The sequence below is a fragment of the Uranotaenia lowii genome, chromosome 2, assembly GCF_029784155.1.
Source record: "Uranotaenia lowii strain MFRU-FL chromosome 2, ASM2978415v1, whole genome shotgun sequence".
Taxonomy (NCBI): Eukaryota; Metazoa; Arthropoda; class Insecta; order Diptera; family Culicidae; genus Uranotaenia; species Uranotaenia lowii.
The window spans coordinates 260,802,934-260,822,571 of record NC_073692.1 but is presented as its reverse complement, the minus strand read 5'-3'; the positions used below and the strand labels follow the sequence as shown (position 1 = coordinate 260,822,571).

Here is a 19,638-nt window from a genome sequence, read left to right as displayed (position 1 = left end):
TAGTTTAGTCAAAGGTTACAAAGTTTTTGTCGTGACTTCAGAAGCAGATTCATGGTACACGCACTTGAAGGAGCAGGTGGAACAAAACCCAAGCAACTTTCCTGACTTCAGGCTGATCAACGGTGTTCTATACAAGAACTGCAAGTGCAAGGATGAGATAGGCAACGTCACGCACAAGTGGAAGAAAGTCATACCGAAGAACGAACGACTAGAAACGATCAGACGATTTCATGACTCATCATCATCGGCGCACTTGGGTTTCATGAAGACCTTCCACAAGCTGCAGACTTTCTTTTACTGGCCGAAGATGGCGGATGACGTAGCAGCATACATTAGAACATGCGACACATGCAAGGCATGCAAAGCACCGAACACGGCTACGATGCCAACGATGGGAGCTCCAAAGCCGGCACGGATACCGTGGGAATTAATCTCAGTTGATTTTGTTGGGCCCTTAACCAGATCCAAGGCAGGAAACACGGTAATGTTGGTCGTAGTGGACTGGGTGACCAAGTACATCGTAGTGCATCCTATGCGATCAGCAGATTCAATAAAAATGGTGGAATTTTTAGAGAGGCAGGTCTTTTTGAAATTTTCGAAGCCGCGAATCATCCTATCGGATAACGGTAAGCAATTCTTGTCATCAGCGTTTAAAGCCCTTTAGTAAAACATCAGATCACACACATGACCACAGCTTACCGATGGTTGTAAGCGTTGCTAGTCAGTCGAAGGATTTCGCAGTGATCTTGATGTATAATTGGAATTAAATAATGTTGCAGTGTTGTCCGTGGGGGTTAAGGGTTTCTCCTTGGTGAAGCAGTTCACCAAGCCACCCTAACCAGACGAACGACCTCTCAAAAAAGAGTCGTTCTTCAACCTACCACCAGAGGGCAAAAAGAAGATGTGAGCAGTAAACGCAGAGCGAAGAAGCGAATCGGCGAAATCGACGGTTGAGCGAAGCGAAAAAGAACGCGGGACGAGGGCAACGAACGGCTTAGGGTTCAAGACCGGGGAATCAGGAAATTTCCGGTCATTATTGAAGTTCGCGAACGACATCTGAACGCTGATTAAAGTTTGTACATCAGCTTAAAAATATAGCTTACTTATGTTCTGGAATCCTAAAACCATCGTTTCTAAAAGTGCGATATAGTGAACGATTGGTAGGACAAAACCGAACCAACACTCAACGTAGAACGTTAACCGTCTGAACGACAGGTAACTAACCTTCGCCATTTTGCCATTGTCCATAACCGGCCCCTAATTTGTCCCTGAATACCACAGGACCCCGCTGTTTTGGGTTAAGAAAGCCACTCGCTTTTACCGGTGTGAAATCAACCCCACGCCACCGCATTGCGTGACTCCACAACATCGACCGCCAATAGTCGGTGTTACTTACCAAGGTACCTGGTTCAGCACCCAAGGTGGGGCCAGGTACGTCCTTATCAAGCCGCTTGCCGTCTGAGGACCAGCCGTGCCCAGTTCAGCACCCAAGGTGGGACTGGGTACAAACGTCACGACCCTGCCGATCTCCAAGTTATCGACTAGGAACCCGAGCTCGACGACACAGGAGAAGAGGAAGTAGCCGCAACTAAATTGTCAGGTTAGATAAGTTAAGAAAGTGGTGGGTGAACAAACTGCAACTTTGAATAAACGGTACCATTATTGTAACTGAGGAGTTTTACCTTAGTCCTCCCGAACTTCCCTGCAACATAGCATATAGAGTGGTAAGCGAACCGACCCTAGGGACTGATAGGGGTTCACTGCATTTCTAGAGATTGGCTAACAGCCAGTCTTACACTTTGGCGCCCAACTAAAACTGCCTTACCGTTGCTAGTTGTAGGGGTTCCACCGGTATCCGTTGCAGAATTCTCTGGGAAAACATCCAGGCTTCCTTTAAGTGATTTTTGCAGTAATTGGTTGAATTACAAAACTTTCAACCGCTTTTGAAATTATTTCATATTAAACAGAGGGGTTCTGAAGTTCAAATGAACGTGGAAAACACGATTGTTTAAAAAATTTAGTCGGAGTGAAATTGAGTTAAATAATTTGTTTCAAATTGGAGCAATTTTTATATGTATGTTGTGGTAATTTTTGGTGTGATGATCTGTGATATTCAAAAGTAAAACAAAACAATACAAACCTCTTTATTTCATCTTAATGATATCTTACAATTACAATTTTAACGTGTTCTTATTTTGTAGAAGTTCTTACTATTAAACATTTATTTTTTTTAAAATTTATTACTATTTCATAATATTCGTTAAATTCTTCCCTGGGTGCTATTTTAATTCATAAGTTCATCTGATTGACCTAACATTCAATTATTTTGTGGTTCTGTTCATCTTTTCTTTTGCTGTTCTTGTTAAGTACCTTTGATTATTCAACTGATAAATTCTAAACACGAAAATGGAATCGCAACTAAAACAACAATATTTATCCATAAACCCAGCTCATCTCTCAGATCACGAGCTTGATCATGAGTTGCGTATCCGCCATACAGACGTGTCCGATTTGAGGCGCAGCAGTCAGGAACGCACTTTACGCGAGCTGTTGAAAGCTGAAAAGGAAAAAGAAACAGTTGAATACGAAATTATATGGGAAAAGCCAGAAGATGAAATAATCGAATGTGGGGTTAAGTTAGATGAGATTAGGAATGCATTAAAGGGTAAAAAGGCGAAAAAAGTTCCAGACCAATGTCACAAGACCAGACTGTTGCATGTATTTTTCAGAATGGAACGATTGAAATTGCACGCTAAGAATGTAGATGACGTCAACAGCATTGATATCTTTGCTGCTGAGTGCACTAAACTTCTGAGCATGTTCTTCTCAATCGTTTCCCCCATCCAAGAAGTCAGACAAGCAGAATTGAGCCTGATCAATGAAAGTATCCATCCTGTCATTGATAACGAACCAAATGAGAATGGAGTGGGTTTAAATGATCATCTTAGCAGCGAACCAAATCCAAACGAACAAGCTATGCTTGAGCGAGATGAATACGTTGATCCGGCAACAAATGCGAGTGAAGATCACGGCGAATTCGAAAACAACTCTTTTGATGAGGATCGAGTAGAAACAATGGGATTGTTAGACGAGAAAGATAAAGCTATTCTCAAACTCGTAGGCGAAAATCGTAAGTTGAAATCGGCGCTAAGCCAACTGCTCGAGCGCATCTCGGCATTGGAAAGCTCTCGCGATACTAATAAGCCCGCAGGGTATGCAAATGGGAAAAAGTCGAGCAGTTCTGTACGTTCAGAAACTGGCAGCATAAAAAAACCATCAAATTTCGATGAATGGTTGAAAATCAAAGGAGCTTCTTTGCCAAGTTTGGTCGAGGAAATTAGGCCTATTTCAACTCATGAAATCGTTGAAAATAACAACCAAATAATATCACGTCGCGATCGTCTACCCATCCACAAATGGACGGTTCGGTATGATGGGATGGATAACGGTAGGAGAATTAACGAGTTCCTAAAAGAAATCGAATTTAATGCTAGGTCTGAAGGCTTTTCAAAAGATGAACTGTTTGCGTCTGCGCATCATCTTTTTACGCGTAAGGCACGTGCTTGGTTTATGGAGATAAACGGCTCCAATGAATTAGGTTCATGGGATAACCTCGTGAAGGAGCTCAAAAATGAGTTTATGCCGATAGATATGGACTATCAATACGAGCGGTTAGTTAACGCGAGAAGACAAGGGCCACGCGAAAAATTTCAGGATTTTTACCTGGATATAGTCCGTATTTTCCGTTGCATGTCCGAGCCATGGGATGACCGTCGGAAATTTGATACTCTTTTCCGCAATACCAGGGAAGATTGTAGAACTGCGATGTTAGCTGCCGGAACAGATTCGATCCCTAAAATGAGAGAGTTCGGTAAGCGGTTCGATGCTATTAATTGGCACATTTATGCAAAAAAAGATATCCAGTTTTCGATGAGATCTAATGCTGAAATCGGAGAATTGCACTACGGTAACAATCAGTCTGATAACAATAATTATTACGAATATAATAAACATTCCAATAATAATTGTCAAAAGAAAACGCCAAATTCTGATTATCAATCAATTAGTTATAATAAAAAAAATAATCAAAGAACAAATTACCGTACTGAACCAGAAAAACAAGAATTGGGGAAAAATGAAAGGTTTCCTCAAAGGAATAAACCATTCAATTCTGGAAATTCTTATGGTGGGAACCAAAATCCTGGTCCAAGTGGAACGGACCCAATTCAAAGAATTGTTAAAGCCTACATTCCCATAAAAAGGGGATTTTGTTTCAACTGCCACGAACAGGGACATGATTTTAAGGAATGTGAAGAATCTCGGAACGTGTTCTGCTGGGTTTGTGGTTTTCCCGGGTTCGCCACTTCTGTAACCGTCGTTACTTTTTTGCGTGGCTCCGCCACCTAATCCTGACATCCCTGCCCTTAGTGGAGAACCTTACAAAAGTCGCTCAGAACGACTAACTTCACCCAAATCATCTGTCATCCCGCACGGTCACTCTCCTTCTCTGAGTTATCCATAGGCGTCGTGCTCAACCAGGGACGTCACGGGGAAGTGTGGGCACCCAGAGAGCGACACACCGTGTAAATTTGCCTCCGAATAAATATGTATGTGTGTCGGTCCACTGAAAGTAAAGTCTCGCAAATATTTTCAGAGCGGAACATGTTCTTTCTGTCTGTGACCTCGTTAGAGTGCGCGTCGTGTGTAGTCAAAAGTTAAAAAGTACCAAAAGTTATACGTATTACGAACACCAAAAGTAGTACGGTGCGGTTTTTAAAAATTAGTACGATTAAGAAATTGTTAAAAGAACATAAAAAGTGTGAACAGAACTAAACAAAAAAGCAACAAAGAAAAGGTCCAAGAGGGCCTTTTCTTATTTTGTCGGCTAATTATACAGGTTAACTGTGACTACGAGCACACGGCGATATCTCGCTAACCAGGCAGAAGGAAAAACAAAACCTTGTTCGACGAAAAAAACAAGGTTAAGTTCTGAGGACCATCCGGTGGTAAAAGGCCCGCTACATAACCTCGTTCGACCAATTTGAGGTTTGTTCCAAGAACCATCCGGTGGTGAAAGGCCCGCACCATAACCTTGCCCGTCAATTTCGAGGTTACCAGCGAGGACCTTTCGGCAGCACCAGTCAGGGGTCACATACAGCCAGCATCGGGCTCTTCCGGGACGCCGGAAAGACGCCTGTTGTGAACCCTGAATTGCCGTTGGAAACCACCACACGCATGTGGTTAACCGTTGCTGTTCGCCGAGCCAGCCGCCAGTCGCCGTTCCAGCTAAGTTCCGTTGAAAACAAAAATAACCGCAAGTATGCCTAAATCTATGTGACGTCACAACAGGAAAATTATTATGTACAAATAAACCCCCCCCACATTATGTAAAACCTAAACTAAAGGCAGTACTTTACTGGGAATAATTAGTTGATCTACACCTTTTTGATTAATTTGATTTCGTTGTTCCATTTCCGTTCCATATTTCACTCGAGCGAATTTCCATTCGAAATTACATGTTCTGTTTATGTCCGCGTTTTGAGTAGCATAATTACTGGACCTGGGTGCTAGCATGAGAGGTAATCACCCGTGTACGCCCCTGGTTGTCTGATTCCAGTTGGATTCCTCTAGTGCGAGTTCCGCCGAAGGAAAGTGTCACGTTGCAACACACCGACCCTGAGTTCCCACCTATGTTTACCTTCAAAATTTCCCACCCACTGAGCTTCTCCGTGTTATAATTGGCGCCCGCATAAAAAGTAACTACGTTGCATTTTCCAAAATTCCGGAGGGATGGATAGAAGCAGTTCCTGCTGAACTATTAGATCGTTCTCTAAACGATCGCTGGATGTTAGAATGCTGAAATTTTGCTGAACGAGCCTTACATAAGTGCATATTTGATTCAAGAAATTTGCTCGATCTTCGACATCGTTTGCGTAGTGAAAACTAAGAAGTTTTCCCCATTACCACCCACAACTTGTATTTTGTGTCGGTTTTAGGAGTTGGAAAGCACAGCAGCTTTCTCAGTGCTTCTCCTCAACCGCAGTATCAAACCGACTTATTGACATTTGCTTTACTTTTTAGGAACATTTAAAATTATAAAAATGGAATTGGAAATTCAAAATCTATACCAAAACATGATGGTACACCATTTGGATAGGGAAGAAATCGTTTATGAGTTAACCATCCGAGCTGTTGAAGTTGCTGATAGAGATTCTAAAGCGGCTTTAATGAGACGACTCAAAGACCGTCTCAAGACTGAGAAAAATGAACTCAATCCAGATATTGACTTTTCGCGTTGTCAGACATCTATCGACCAGGAGATTAGGCTGATTGATAGGGAAGTAAAGTACATCGTTGACGTCTTAGAAAACAGAATACCGTTCGATGGAATTCGTGATACCCTCCGAACTAGACTAGCCCACTTCTATGTGCGATGCACTAGGGTACTAGAAGTAGCAGAAGTTGATACTGACTTGAAGGACTTAGACAAACTTCAGGCTGCGATTCGGGGACATCTACATACTTTCTTTTCGCCCCTAGCTTCCTTACAGAAGGCCCAATCTACTCTGATGGCGAACATCATGAGCTCGCTAGCTGAATTAAATTTAGCTCAAAGGAAAAAATCGAAACCTAAAAAGAAACAATCCTACAAGAAAAATAATAATTTGGAAAATGAACCTGAAAATATCGAAAAAGAAAGTTGTAACGAATCAGAGAGCGAAAATGATAGTACCGAAGAAGAAGGAGCGATCGGTTTTAGCCTCAGTGGCAAAAAATCATCGATTCAACCGCGAATTTTGAAATCGATTAGCGATCAACCGCGAGTTCTAAAAACCTTTAGTAATTCGGCGCGAAATCGCGTATCAGATTCGGAAGAGAACGAACGATTTGTTAACCGCGTGTCGCTTAGAACAAAAACGAAATACTTACCATCTCTTCTCGACAGTTCTGATTTCCGTGGATCAAATTCAGATTCTGATACAGATGATCGGCGTGTTCACCCTCGACGACGCGAAGAAAGATCGCCGCAACAACCTTATCGTTCGCGTAGAGGCCGGCCAGTTTCCGATTGGAATCTCTGGTACGACGGCAAGGATAACGGCCAAGGTTTGATGGGATTCTTGCGCGAAGTCGAATTTACGGCAGATTCTGAAAACGTGTCTAGACAAGAGCTCTTCCGATCCGCTATTAATCTTTTTCGAGGTCCCACGAAAACGTGGTTCATGTCCGGGGTAGAAAATGAAGAATTTTCGTCATGGAAGCAATTGGTCCGCGAAATTAAAAACGAATTTCTTTCTCCCGATCATGATCACGCGAGTGAAATGCGCGCAATTGCTAGAAAGCAAGGCCCGAAGGAGAAATTTCAAAACTATCTCACGGAAATGCAAAAGATTTTTAACGGTTTCACGAAACGCCTTACCGAGAAAAGGAAATTTCAGATCATTTTTCGGAACATGCGAGCAGATTACCGGGGTTTCGCGATCGCGTCACAGATTGATAATCTCGTGGATCTCAAATCGTTCGGTCGAAAATTAGACGCTACTTTTTGGTACAAATTCCAATCGGTCGACGATAATCCTCAGCGAATGAGAAGTCAGGTGAATGAAGTTTATACCGGTACGAAACCTAAAACTCGAAACGATTCTGAGAAATACCATCAAAAACCGCGTTATTTTTATGGAAACTCGAAATATGAATCAGGAAACGATGACAAACAGTACAAGAAAGGGTTTAGAGATTCCAACAAGTCCATTCAAGAACTCCCCTCGAAGAAAGTTGCCCCTACTGACGGTCTAGAACTTTTACTTGCACAATACTCACCGTTGCCTGAAGGTATCTGTTACAATTGCAGACTCCGTGGTCATCACCATAAAGAATGCAACAGACCTGCCCATGTTTTTTGCCATAGATGTGGTTTCATGAACTTTGAGACCAACAGCTGTCCTTTCTGCTCAAAAAACTTTCAAAAGACTGCTTGAAAGGGCAAGCAGCTTCTCAAAATTCTAAAAATCCCTTAGAAAACCACGACTACACGATCGATTTGGTTCAATTAGGTTACCAAATGGTCGATTCTAACGATTATGTTACACCAAGCCAACCGGAAGTAAACGAATTACTTCTTAATCTCCAAAATGACGGTCGTCCTTTCGCCAAGATATCCATTTTCGACTTACCTATCATTGGTTTGCTCGATAGTGGCGCTAACCGAAGTGTTCTAGGGTCAGGAGCCGAAAATGTAATTAGAAACTGTCGTTTACAAATCCACAAAACATCTTTAGACGTTGCTACGGCAAACGGACAAAGCCTGGAGGTTTCAGGTTATGTCAATGCACCTGTGACTTTCAACGGATCAACTAAGATAGTGAGTCTGTTGGTCATTCCCACCCTGAAACAAAAATTGGTACTTGGTTCCGATTTTTGGGACATTTTTGGGATTGTACCCTCACTTCTCACTACCTTAGTTGAAGAAGTTGACTGTTCACAGGGTGCACCACAGTTATCACAAGAACAGCAAATCGAACTCGAAGAAGTCAAGCAACTATTTAAAATCGCTGTTGATGACAAACTCGATGCAACTACCCTAATTTGCCATCGAATTGAGATAAACGAAGAAGCCAAGAAGAAACCGCCTGTAAGAATCAATCCGTTTCCAGTATCGCCAAAACGACAGACCCAAATCGACGCAGAGTTGAATAGAATGTTGGAGTGCGGGATCATTGAGAGATCTTACAGTGACTGGGCATTGAGACTGGTTCCAGTTGACAAAGCTGACGGCACTGTAAGACTCTGCATTGATGCCCGCAAACTCAATGAAGTCACGATTAGAGATTCATACCCCCTCCCCCATGCAGATAGAATTTTAAGTCGTCTAGGCCCGTGTGAATTCATTTCGACTATTGACTTGTCGAAGGCTTTTCTACAAGTCCCATTACACCCAAAATCCAAAAAGTTTACTGCATTTTCAGTTTTAGGTCGCGGGTTTTTTCAATTTAGACGAATGCCCTACGGTTTGGTTAATAGTCCGGCGACGTTGGCTCGTTTAATGGACAGGATACTTGGTGGTAGTGAGTTGGAGCCGTATGTTTTCGTTTACCTCGATGACATCATCGTGGTAAGCGACACATTCGACGAACACCTGACTCGACTCCGCGAAGTGGCCTCTCGATTAAACGTAGCCAACTTATCCATTAATATTGCTAAGTCCAAGTTTTGCGTTTCCGAGGTCAGTTACTTAGGCTATATTCTTAGTAACCGTGGATTACGACCCAACCCTGATAGGGTCGAATCCATCGTTAACTATGAAAAGCCTAATTCACTTCGAGCCTTGAGAAGATTTTTAGGGATGTGCAACTACTACCGAAGATTCATTGCGAACTTCAGTGCAGTTGTACAGCCCCTAACCGATCTTCTCAAGGGGAAACCAAAACTCATCCAATGGAATGAACAGGCTGAGAAAGCGTTCGTTACAATAAAGGAGCTATTAATTAGTACCCCTATTCTAACGAACCCTGACTTTCGCAGACCTTTTTGTATCCATTGTGATGCCAGCGATCTTGCGATAGCTGGGGTACTTACGCAGTATTACGATGACGACGAAAAACCGATCGCTTTCTTTTCGCAAAAATTAGGACCAACACAACAGCGTTACTGCGCTACAGAAAAAGAAGCATTGGCAGTACTGAAATCTGTGGAAAAATTCAGATGTTACGTCGAAGGATCCAAGTTCGTAGTTTACACAGATGCCTCAGCCCTAACGTACATTTTGAGAAGCAGTTGGAGGACCTCCTCGAGGCTGTGCAGGTGGAGCATCGAGCTTCAACGGTATGATATGGAGATAAAGCATCGGCGTGGTTCAGACAACGTGGTGCCTGATGCCCTATCTCGTGCCGTTGAAGAACTCCATGTTTCACCTGGCCAGTCTAGTTGGTACCTTTCAATGGCTGCAAAAGTTGAAAGCAATCCTGAAAAAAACAAAGATTATAGATTGGAAAATGGTATCTTAAAAAGATTCATAGCTTCACCTGAACCCCACACTGATTATCAGTTCTCGTGGAAAGTATGTGTACCCCCGGATATGCAAGAGCAGATTTTAGTTGAACATCATGACGATGCTTTACATCTTGGATGTGAAAAGACACTGGCAAGAATAAGAAAACTGTACTACTGGCCAAAAATGGCACAGTTTGTGAAATCTTACATCGCAAAATGCTCGATATGCAAAGAATCAAAACCGACAAATCGTTCCCAACACCCACCAATGGGAACCCAAAGAATCGCGCTAAAGCCTTTTCAAATAATAGCTATCGACTTTATCCAATCACTCCCTAGGAGTAAACAAGGTTGTATTCATCTATTCGTAGTTATGGATACCTTCTCTAAGTTCTGCCTCCTGTTTCCAGTAAAAAAGATTTCCACTTCACAGGTGTGCAAGCTACTTGAAGAGAACTGGTTTCGTCGTTATTCCACTCCCGAGTGCTTGATATCCGACAATGCTTCGACATTCTTATCGAAGGATTTCAAATGCTTCCTCGACAAGTATGACATTCGTCATTGGACGAATCCGCGTTATCACAGTCAATCCAACCCGGTGGAAAGACTCAACCGCACCATTAACGCTTGCATCAGGACCTACGTGAGGTCTGATCAATCACAATGGGATTCTCGAGTATCGCAAATCGAACACGCGTTGAATAGCACTCCGCATAGTGCCACGGGTTTCTCACCATATAAAGTGATATTTGGTCACGAGATCGTGAATTCTGGTGAAGAACATCGAATAGATCGGGATATTGCAAGAATTTCGGATTCTGATAGACAAGACGATTTACGTTCCACACAAAAGTTTATTCACGACTTGGTAGCTAAAAATATAAAAAAGAATTACGATAAAAATGCAAAAACTTACAATTTACGATTCAAAAACGCAGCTCCGGTGTATGAGGTCGGTCAACCGGTGTACAAGAGGAACTTTCGTCAGTCCTCCGCAATCGCGAAATACAACGCCAAATTCGGTCCACTTTACCTCCCCTGCACGGTCATAGCTCGTGTTGGCACAAACTCTTACGAGTTGGCTGACTCAACAGGAAAATCCATTGGTGTTTTTTCCGCCTCCGATTTAAAACCCAGTACCTGAAATAGAGAGAAAAAAAAAACAACAACAAAGCAGCTGCTCATAAATGAAAACGATACATAAAACTTACCTAACATTCTAAACGATACTAATTTTGTTCCATTCCTTCCATCAAAGAGCCTAAAGATGTGAAGCATAAACACAGGCTCCAAATCCATTCGAATTCCATCGGTATACGCAACCATTTCGGATGTGTTGTAGGGCCCAGCCGATCGAAAAACAAAACACAACCATAGCTGATCCAGATGCTAGTAGAAAAGTATTCCGGGGTTTTCCAGTCTTTTCCTCCTGCAGTTTTAGCTGAAAACAGATAAGAGATAGAAAAACAGTTAGAATTACCTAAATCTGCCAATAATTAGCGCTTTCGAGGACTAGAACCGTGAAAATTACCTCGAAACTTTTCAAAAAGATCCATCAGCAGCTTTTCCACTGTTTACCTTTGAAACTTTTACCCTTCTTTTTTTCATCTTCTGTTTGGTTGACTTGTGTCGTGAGTGACCGTCAAAAATAACCAAAAAAAAAAAAATAATAATAATAAAACTGACGTTTGTCGTGAGTGACCGTCAGCAAAAATCACTACAACAGTAATACACTGAAATAAACGATACTAACCCAATCATGTGATGATTGTGGAATAGAAAACTCGTAAAAATTGACACAATAGTATAAAAATCTTATCTTGCTTAGCACAAAATAGGAAATTACTCAATGGGACTGTTATATTCATCACCCTCACCACAAAATGAATGAAATTTCATTCATTTTGAGGAGGGACGATGGGGTAATGTAACCGTCGTTACTTTTTTGCGTGGCTCCGCCACCTAATCCTGACATCCCTGCCCTTAGTGGAGAACCTTACAAAAGTCGCTCAGAACGACTAACTTCACCCAAATCATCTGTCATCCCGCACGGTCACTCTCCTTCTCTGAGTTATCCATAGGCGTCGTGCTCAACCAGGGACGTCACGGGGAAGTGTGGGCACCCAGAGAGCGACACACCGTGTAAATTTGCCTCCGAATAAATATGTATGTGTGTCGGTCCACTGAAAGTAAAGTCTCGCAAATATTTTCAGAGCGGAACATGTTCTTTCTGTCTGTGACCTCGTTAGAGTGCGCGTCGTGTGTAGTCAAAAGTTAAAAAGTACCAAAAGTTATACGTATTACGAACACCAAAAGTAGTACGGTGCGGTTTTTAAAAATTAGTACGATTAAGAAATTGTTAAAAGAACATAAAAAGTGTGAACAGAACTAAACAAAAAAGCAACAAAGAAAAGGTCCAAGAGGGCCTTTTCTTATTTTGTCGGCTAATTATACAGGTTAACTGTGACTACGAGCACACGGCGATATCTCGCTAACCAGGCAGAAGGAAAAACAAAACCTTGTTCGACGAAAAAAACAAGGTTAAGTTCTGAGGACCATCCGGTGGTAAAAGGCCCGCTACATAACCTCGTTCGACCAATTTGAGGTTTGTTCCAAGAACCATCCGGTGGTGAAAGGCCCGCACCATAACCTTGCCCGTCAATTTCGAGGTTACCAGCGAGGACCTTTCGGCAGCACCAGTCAGGGGTCACATACAGCCAGCATCGGGCTCTTCCGGGACGCCGGAAAGACGCCTGTTGTGAACCCTGAATTGCCGTTGGAAACCACCACACGCATGTGGTTAACCGTTGCTGTTCGCCGAGCCAGCCGCCAGTCGCCGTTCCAGCTAAGTTCCGTTGAAAACAAAAATAACCGCAAGTATGCCTAAATCTATGTGACGTCACAACAGGAAAATTATTATGTACAAATAAACCCCCCCCACATTATGTAAAACCTAAACTAAAGGCAGTACTTTACTGGGAATAATTAGTTGATCTACACCTTTTTGATTAATTTGATTTCGTTGTTCCATTTCCGTTCCATATTTCACTCGAGCGAATTTCCATTCGAAATTACATGTTCTGTTTATGTCCGCGTTTTGAGTAGCATAATTACTGGACCTGGGTGCTAGCATGAGAGGTAATCACCCGTGTACGCCCCTGGTTGTCTGATTCCAGTTGGATTCCTCTAGTGCGAGTTCCGCCGAAGGAAAGTGTCACGTTGCAACACACCGACCCTGAGTTCCCACCTATGTTTACCTTCAAAATTTCCCACCCACTGAGCTTCTCCGTGTTATACTTCGGAGTGTCCTTATTGTGATGCAAAAAACGCAGGAAAGGCTGTTCAGTGAGGCAGAGCAGTCAACGTAACTCCTTAAGGCCTCAAGTTCCCATTCCAAATGACCCAACAGACATTCTCCAACAATTGGGTTATGCGAAGGTATTCAATCATGCTAAGGATAACGAGATTGCAACGTTGCTCATCAACCTTAACAATGATTCAAGACCTTTCGCGAAAATCCATTTGATGGGGATTGAACTGGTTGGTCTTTTGGACAGTGGAGCTGCACGAACGGTTGTAGGGATTGGGGCAAGAAAAATTATTCAACTACTAAATTTAAATCTAGAAACGGCTCCTTTAAATTTGAAAACGGCTTCCGGAGAACAACTTGAAATTTTAGGATGTGCGGATGTTCCAGTAACCTTTAACGGTACAACAAAAATTTTAAATTTAATTTTCGCCCCAACTCTCAAACGCAAGTGCATTTTGGGGTATGACTTTTGGCAGAAATTTGGGATAACACCAACGATCCAGGATCTACCATCAAGTTTTGCTGATAATGAAACCCACGAAATTATGGAAATCCAAGAAGAATTAACAGAAATCCAAAAACAAAAATTAGAAAAAGTAAAAAGTATGTTTTTTCACGCGGAGGAAGGAAAATTTGGAAAAACAAATGTATTAGAACATAAAATTGAATTTAAAAATGAATATAAAGATGCTGCACCATTGAGGCAAAATCCTTATCCATGGAGTCCACAAATTAGGGATAAAATAAATGATGCCTTGGATAAGTTACTGAAAGATGGAATAGTGGAACCTTCAAACTCTGAATGGTCGCTTCCGATTATAGCAGTAGCTAAGAAGGACGCATCGGAAGTTAGAATATGTCTCGACGCGCGGAAGCTTAATGAGCGTACAAAAGGAGATGCTTACCCATTGCCGCACCAGAACCGAATACTGAGCCACCTGGGTCCAGTGAAGTACCTTTCTACCATAGACTTGTCGCAGGCCTTCTTTCAAATTCCGTTACACACCGAGTCCCGAAAATACACGGCATTTTCGGTCCCAGGAAGAGGACTCTTCCAGTGGACACGTTGTGTAATGGGGTTATGTAATTCGCCAGCCACTTTGAGCAAGTGTATGGATAGAATTCTGGACCATGGTGCTCTCGAGCCGTCAATATTCGTGTATCTGGACGACATTGTGGTAGCATCTCAAACGTTTGATGAACACATATTACGACTTAAAGATCTTGCTGAGCGCTTAAAAAAGGCAAACCTCTGCATCAATTTGAAAAAATCGAAGTTCTGCTGTCAGCAATTGCCGTATCTTGGATATGTCTTATCCCAAGATGGTTTACGGCCTAATCCCGATCGCATAAAAGCGATCGTTGGATATCAGGTTCCGAAATCGGTAAGACAACTCAGACGATTCCTCGGTATGACCAACTACTACCGTAGGTTTATCAAAAATTTCAGTGAGATTACAGCACCTCTCACTGACTTGTTGAAGAACAAGCCAAAGAGGGTGCAGTGGACCACGGCAGCAGACGCTTCTTTCAAAACCATAAAAGACTGCCTCATATCGGCGCCTGTGATGGCTAATCCAAATTTCGCGCTTCAATTCACAGTCCAAACCGACGCGAGTGATTCGGCTATCGCAGGTGTCCTCACTCAAATTCAGAATGGCGAGGAAAAGGTAATAGCGTACCACTCCGAGAAACTAAAAGGCGCTGAGCTGAACTACCACGCGGCTGAAAAGGAAGGACTAGCTGCACTTCGCTGCATTGAAAAATTCAGGGGCTACATTGAGGGAACCAAATTCATTTTGGTTACCGATTCGTCTGCCCTGACTTTCATAATGCGTGCGAAGTGGAGGTCGTCCTCCCGTTTAAGCCGGTGGAGTATCACGCTTCAGCAATTCCAAATGGAAATACGCCACCGAAAAGGGAAGGAAAATGTGGTCGCTGATGCCCTTTCCCGGTCAATTGAAGCACTAGATTTGGAACAGAAAGATGAATGGTACAAAAAGCTTTTATCGGGGGTCAAAAAGGACCCAGAACTGTACATTGACTTTAAAATTCAAAACAATAAACTGTATAAGTTTGTTTCAGCGAAAACAGACACTATGGACTATCGCTATGAATGGAAACAGTGTGTCCCTTCTTCGTTGCGAACCCAAGTCATGGAGGATGAGCATGAGAAAAGCTTACATGTTGGGTATGACAAATGCGTAGATAAAATAAAACGTCGCTTCTATTGGCCGCGCATGTGCAGCGACATACGCAAGCACATAGCAAAATGTGTCCCGTGTAAACAAAACAAGCACTCAACAGTTTCAAGCGTGCCAGAAATGGGGAAGCAGAGAATCGCCAGCCGGCCCTTTCAACTCATTTGCATGGATTACATCCAATCTCTACCGCGGAGCAAGCAAGGCAATAGTCATTTGTTAGTAATTATGGACATTTTTTCAAAATATTCCTTGCTTGTCCCCGTTCGGAAGATTTCGAGTGTTAATCTGTGTAAAGTGTTGGAAGAGCAGTGGGTCAGGCGTTTCTCAGCACCTCAAATAATCATATCCGACAACGCAAGCACGTTTTTGTCTAAGGAATTTTGTAATTTTGTCGAAAAGTACCAAATACAGCATTGGACTAACTCACGCCATCGTAGCCAGGCTAACCCAGCTGAACGCCTTAACCGTACGATCAACTCGATGATAAGATCGTACGTAAAAACAGACCAAACGTTGTGGGACACTAGAATATCAGAAATTGAATACATGCTGAACAATACAATTCATTCGTCCACAAAGTTTAGCCCGCACTGCGTTATTTTTGGCCACGAAATTGTGTCTAAAGGTTCCGATCATCGATTAGAATGTACCGAAGATCTTTCTGAAGAACAACGCATGAACAAATTTAGAGGCATAAGCAAAAAAATTAACGAATTTGTACAAGATCAGCTCAAAAAAACCCACGAATATACAAAAAAAACATACGACCTACGCCACAAACGTTACTCACCCTCATTCCAACCAGGCCAACGGGTATTTAAAAGGAATTTCCAGCTGTCTTCCGCTAGCCAGAGGTACAATGCAAAATTAGGTCCTCAATTCGTTCCTTGTGTTGTTCTCAGAAAAAAGGGTACAAGTTCGTACGAACTCGCCGACATGAACGGAAAACCACTCGGGTTTTTTTCCGCCGCGGATCTAAAAGCATAACAAACTATACTATCGCAAAAAATGCTATGTAATATTACCAAAATCGGAACGAATGATAGATTCCCAAAATTTAAATCCTGGTCTAAATGCAGCATAACTTGCATGCAAGTTTTCGCCAGACGGCTGATATAACCCGACAATCATCGCTCAAAAGTGGGTGGCACAGCGGGTGTACTCATATCGTTCGTTCACGCAGTGTAAATGTTTGAGTGTATGCATGCTCATCTCATCGGTCATTGGCCATTAAATAATTTTCTGCATCTGCAATAAAATAGAAAAGAGAAATATATTAGAAAAAGTTTTTAATTGTAATTTTGTGTCATGAACTTTTAACCCGTAGTGTAAGGTTCAACCGATAGTTATGCGTTAATTTCGATACCTTGCCTTGCACATCACCACATAATTCTTATTGGAATGCAAGTACAAGAGAAAGCAACGATGAAACACACACAAGAACCAATTGGATCGAGCGGATGCGTTACACTAAAAATAACTGATCGAATGCACTTTCATATCACTTTACTTACCCATGATTGGCCAGGTTTTATTTGACAATTTTGATTGGAGACCGAATGACTACCCGTAGTCATTCATTGATCAGAGAACTAACGGCCATAGTCCCCCAAAACCAATGAATGTAACAGGTATTTCAATTGACTCGTCGTTACAAAATTGCAAATAAAACCATACCTGTTATCAGCATCCCTCCGCATGTGATCCGCATTCAATTCTGTTTATCATCGTCACCAAATTGACAGATCGCATCAATTCTACCACACATACAGGTGAAAATATTAAAATTAGTACTAAATCGCAACTCCGACAGTCGCGTGAAATGTTTCATGGTTTAAGCACAAGCTTGTTCATGACTGTGATATTTTGTTTTTAAATGCTCCTTAAAATTTATTCATTAGCTTTAATTAATTATTCAGTAGTTAAATTTTAATTTATTTTAGTTTGTAATTTGTTTCATGTTTCTTATTTATTTATTTTTTTTAACTTGTATTTCGTAAAATTTTGTTTTAGCTTGTAAAATGTTTTTAAGCAATCTAAATAGAATTGGGTAGTGTTGTGCGAGGTTATCAAGCCCTTGTGGCTTTGATATTTTGATCGCTGGAGACCGGAGTCGAAAGACGCTGATGGTCAGTACAGGACCATGTGTCTCGAAACTGAGAGGAGTCGGGAAACCGATGATGATAACTTATGACCCCGATACTCAAATCACAATACTCGAAAATTTTATGCGTTTTCCTCAAGTAAAATGTTTTTTGGAACCTTTTCCGTTTGGTGTGAAATATTTCCTCAGCAACCGTAAAGTTCTGTCAATTCAACCGTGTGATTATTATTTAGTGGAAGCAGGTTCAGAGCTATGTGTTCTCGGTGTGTTCGCTCTAGACTAGTGATGGTTGTAGGGGAAAAATGTTTACTTTGTTAAAATATTTACTTTGTAAATATTTTCCCCGAGCAGTGGGAGAGTGTAAGCGTTGCTAGTCAGTCGAAGGATTTCGCAGTGATCTTGATGTATAATTGGAATTAAATAATGTTGCAGTGTTGTCCGTGGGGGTTAAGGGTTTCTCCTTGGTGAAGCAGTTCACCAAGCCACCCTAACCAGACGAACGACCTCTCAAAAAAGAGTCGTTCTTCAACCTACCACCAGAGGGCAAAAAGAAGATGTGAGCAGTAAACGCAGAGCGAAGAAGCGAATCGGCGAAATCGACGGTTGAGCGAAGCGAAAAAGAACGCGGGACGAGGGCAACGAACGGCTTAGGGTTCAAGACCGGGGAATCAGGAAATTTCCGGTCATTATTGAAGTTCGCGAACGACATCTGAACGCTGATTAAAGTTTGTACATCAGCTTAAAAATATAGCTTACTTATGTTCTGGAATCCTAAAACCATCGTTTCTAAAAGTGCGATATAGTGAACGATTGGTAGGACAAAACCGAACCAACACTCAACGTAGAACGTTAACCGTCTGAACGACAGGTAACTAACCTTCGCCATTTTGCCATTGTCCATAACCGGCCCCTAATTTGTCCCTGAATACCACAGGACCCCGCTGTTTTGGGTTAAGAAAGCCACTCGCTTTTACCGGTGTGAAATCAACCCCACGCCACCGCATTGCGTGACTCCACAACATCGACCGCCAATAGTCGGTGTTACTTACCAAGGTACCTGGTTCAGCACCCAAGGTGGGGCCAGGTACGTCCTTATCAAGCCGCTTGCCGTCTGAGGACCAGCCGTGCCCAGTTCAGCACCCAAGGTGGGACTGGGTACAAACGTCACGACCCTGCCGATCTCCAAGTTATCGACTAGGAACCCGAGCTCGACGACACAGGAGAAGAGGAAGTAGCCGCAACTAAATTGTCAGGTTAGATAAGTTAAGAAAGTGGTGGGTGAACAAACTGCAACTTTGAATAAACGGTACCATTATTGTAACTGAGGAGTTTTACCTTAGTCCTCCCGAACTTCCCTGCAACATAGCATATAGAGTGGTAAGCGAACCGACCCTAGGGACTGATAGGGGTTCACTGCATTTCTAGAGATTGGCTAACAGCCAGTCTTACATGGTAAACAACGCCGAGCGAGTCAACAGAGTGCTGATAACATGCATCAGGGCTTTAATCGAAGAGGATCATCGTGAGTGGGACGTCAATCTTTCAGCCATTACTGCCGCCATAAACAGTGCCAAACATGAGGTTACCGGGATTAGTCCGCACTGCGCTAACTTCGGCAGAGACTTACTGCTGCACACGGATCTTTACACGCAGCAAGACATAAACACACCAAAGGATCCCAAAGTGGCACAAGATGTGCGATTATCTACAATTCGTCGCATACAGGAGTTCATTCAACAACGCATAAAAAACAACCACGCAAAATCGAAGAAGCGATACGACGTCAATAAGAAACCAGCTACATTTCTTGTGGGAGACTTGGTGTGGCGTCGCAACTTTACCCTTTCATCGAAGGCGGACCACATCAATAGAAAATTGGACCCCAAATTTGTACCGGCGATGGTTAGGAAAATTTTGGGCACCAACCTCTACGAATTGGAGGATGTCCAATCAGGAAAGCAGGGTCGGTATCATGCCAAGGACATGAAAGCCGACTAATAGGATTCAAGCTATGTAAGCAGTTGCTGACA

The 19,638-nt window shown here is 42.4% G+C and overlaps 1 protein-coding gene across 1 annotated transcript; it reads left to right on the top strand.

Annotated features, from left to right (window-relative positions):
- Positions 1-19,057: 19,057 nt before the first annotated feature.
- Positions 19,058-19,606, top strand: LOC129742561 (uncharacterized). Its single transcript, XM_055734473.1, has one exon. The coding sequence runs from the start codon at positions 19,058-19,060 to the stop codon at positions 19,604-19,606; it is 549 nt and encodes a 182-aa protein (XP_055590448.1).
- Positions 19,607-19,638: the final 32 nt, after the last annotated feature.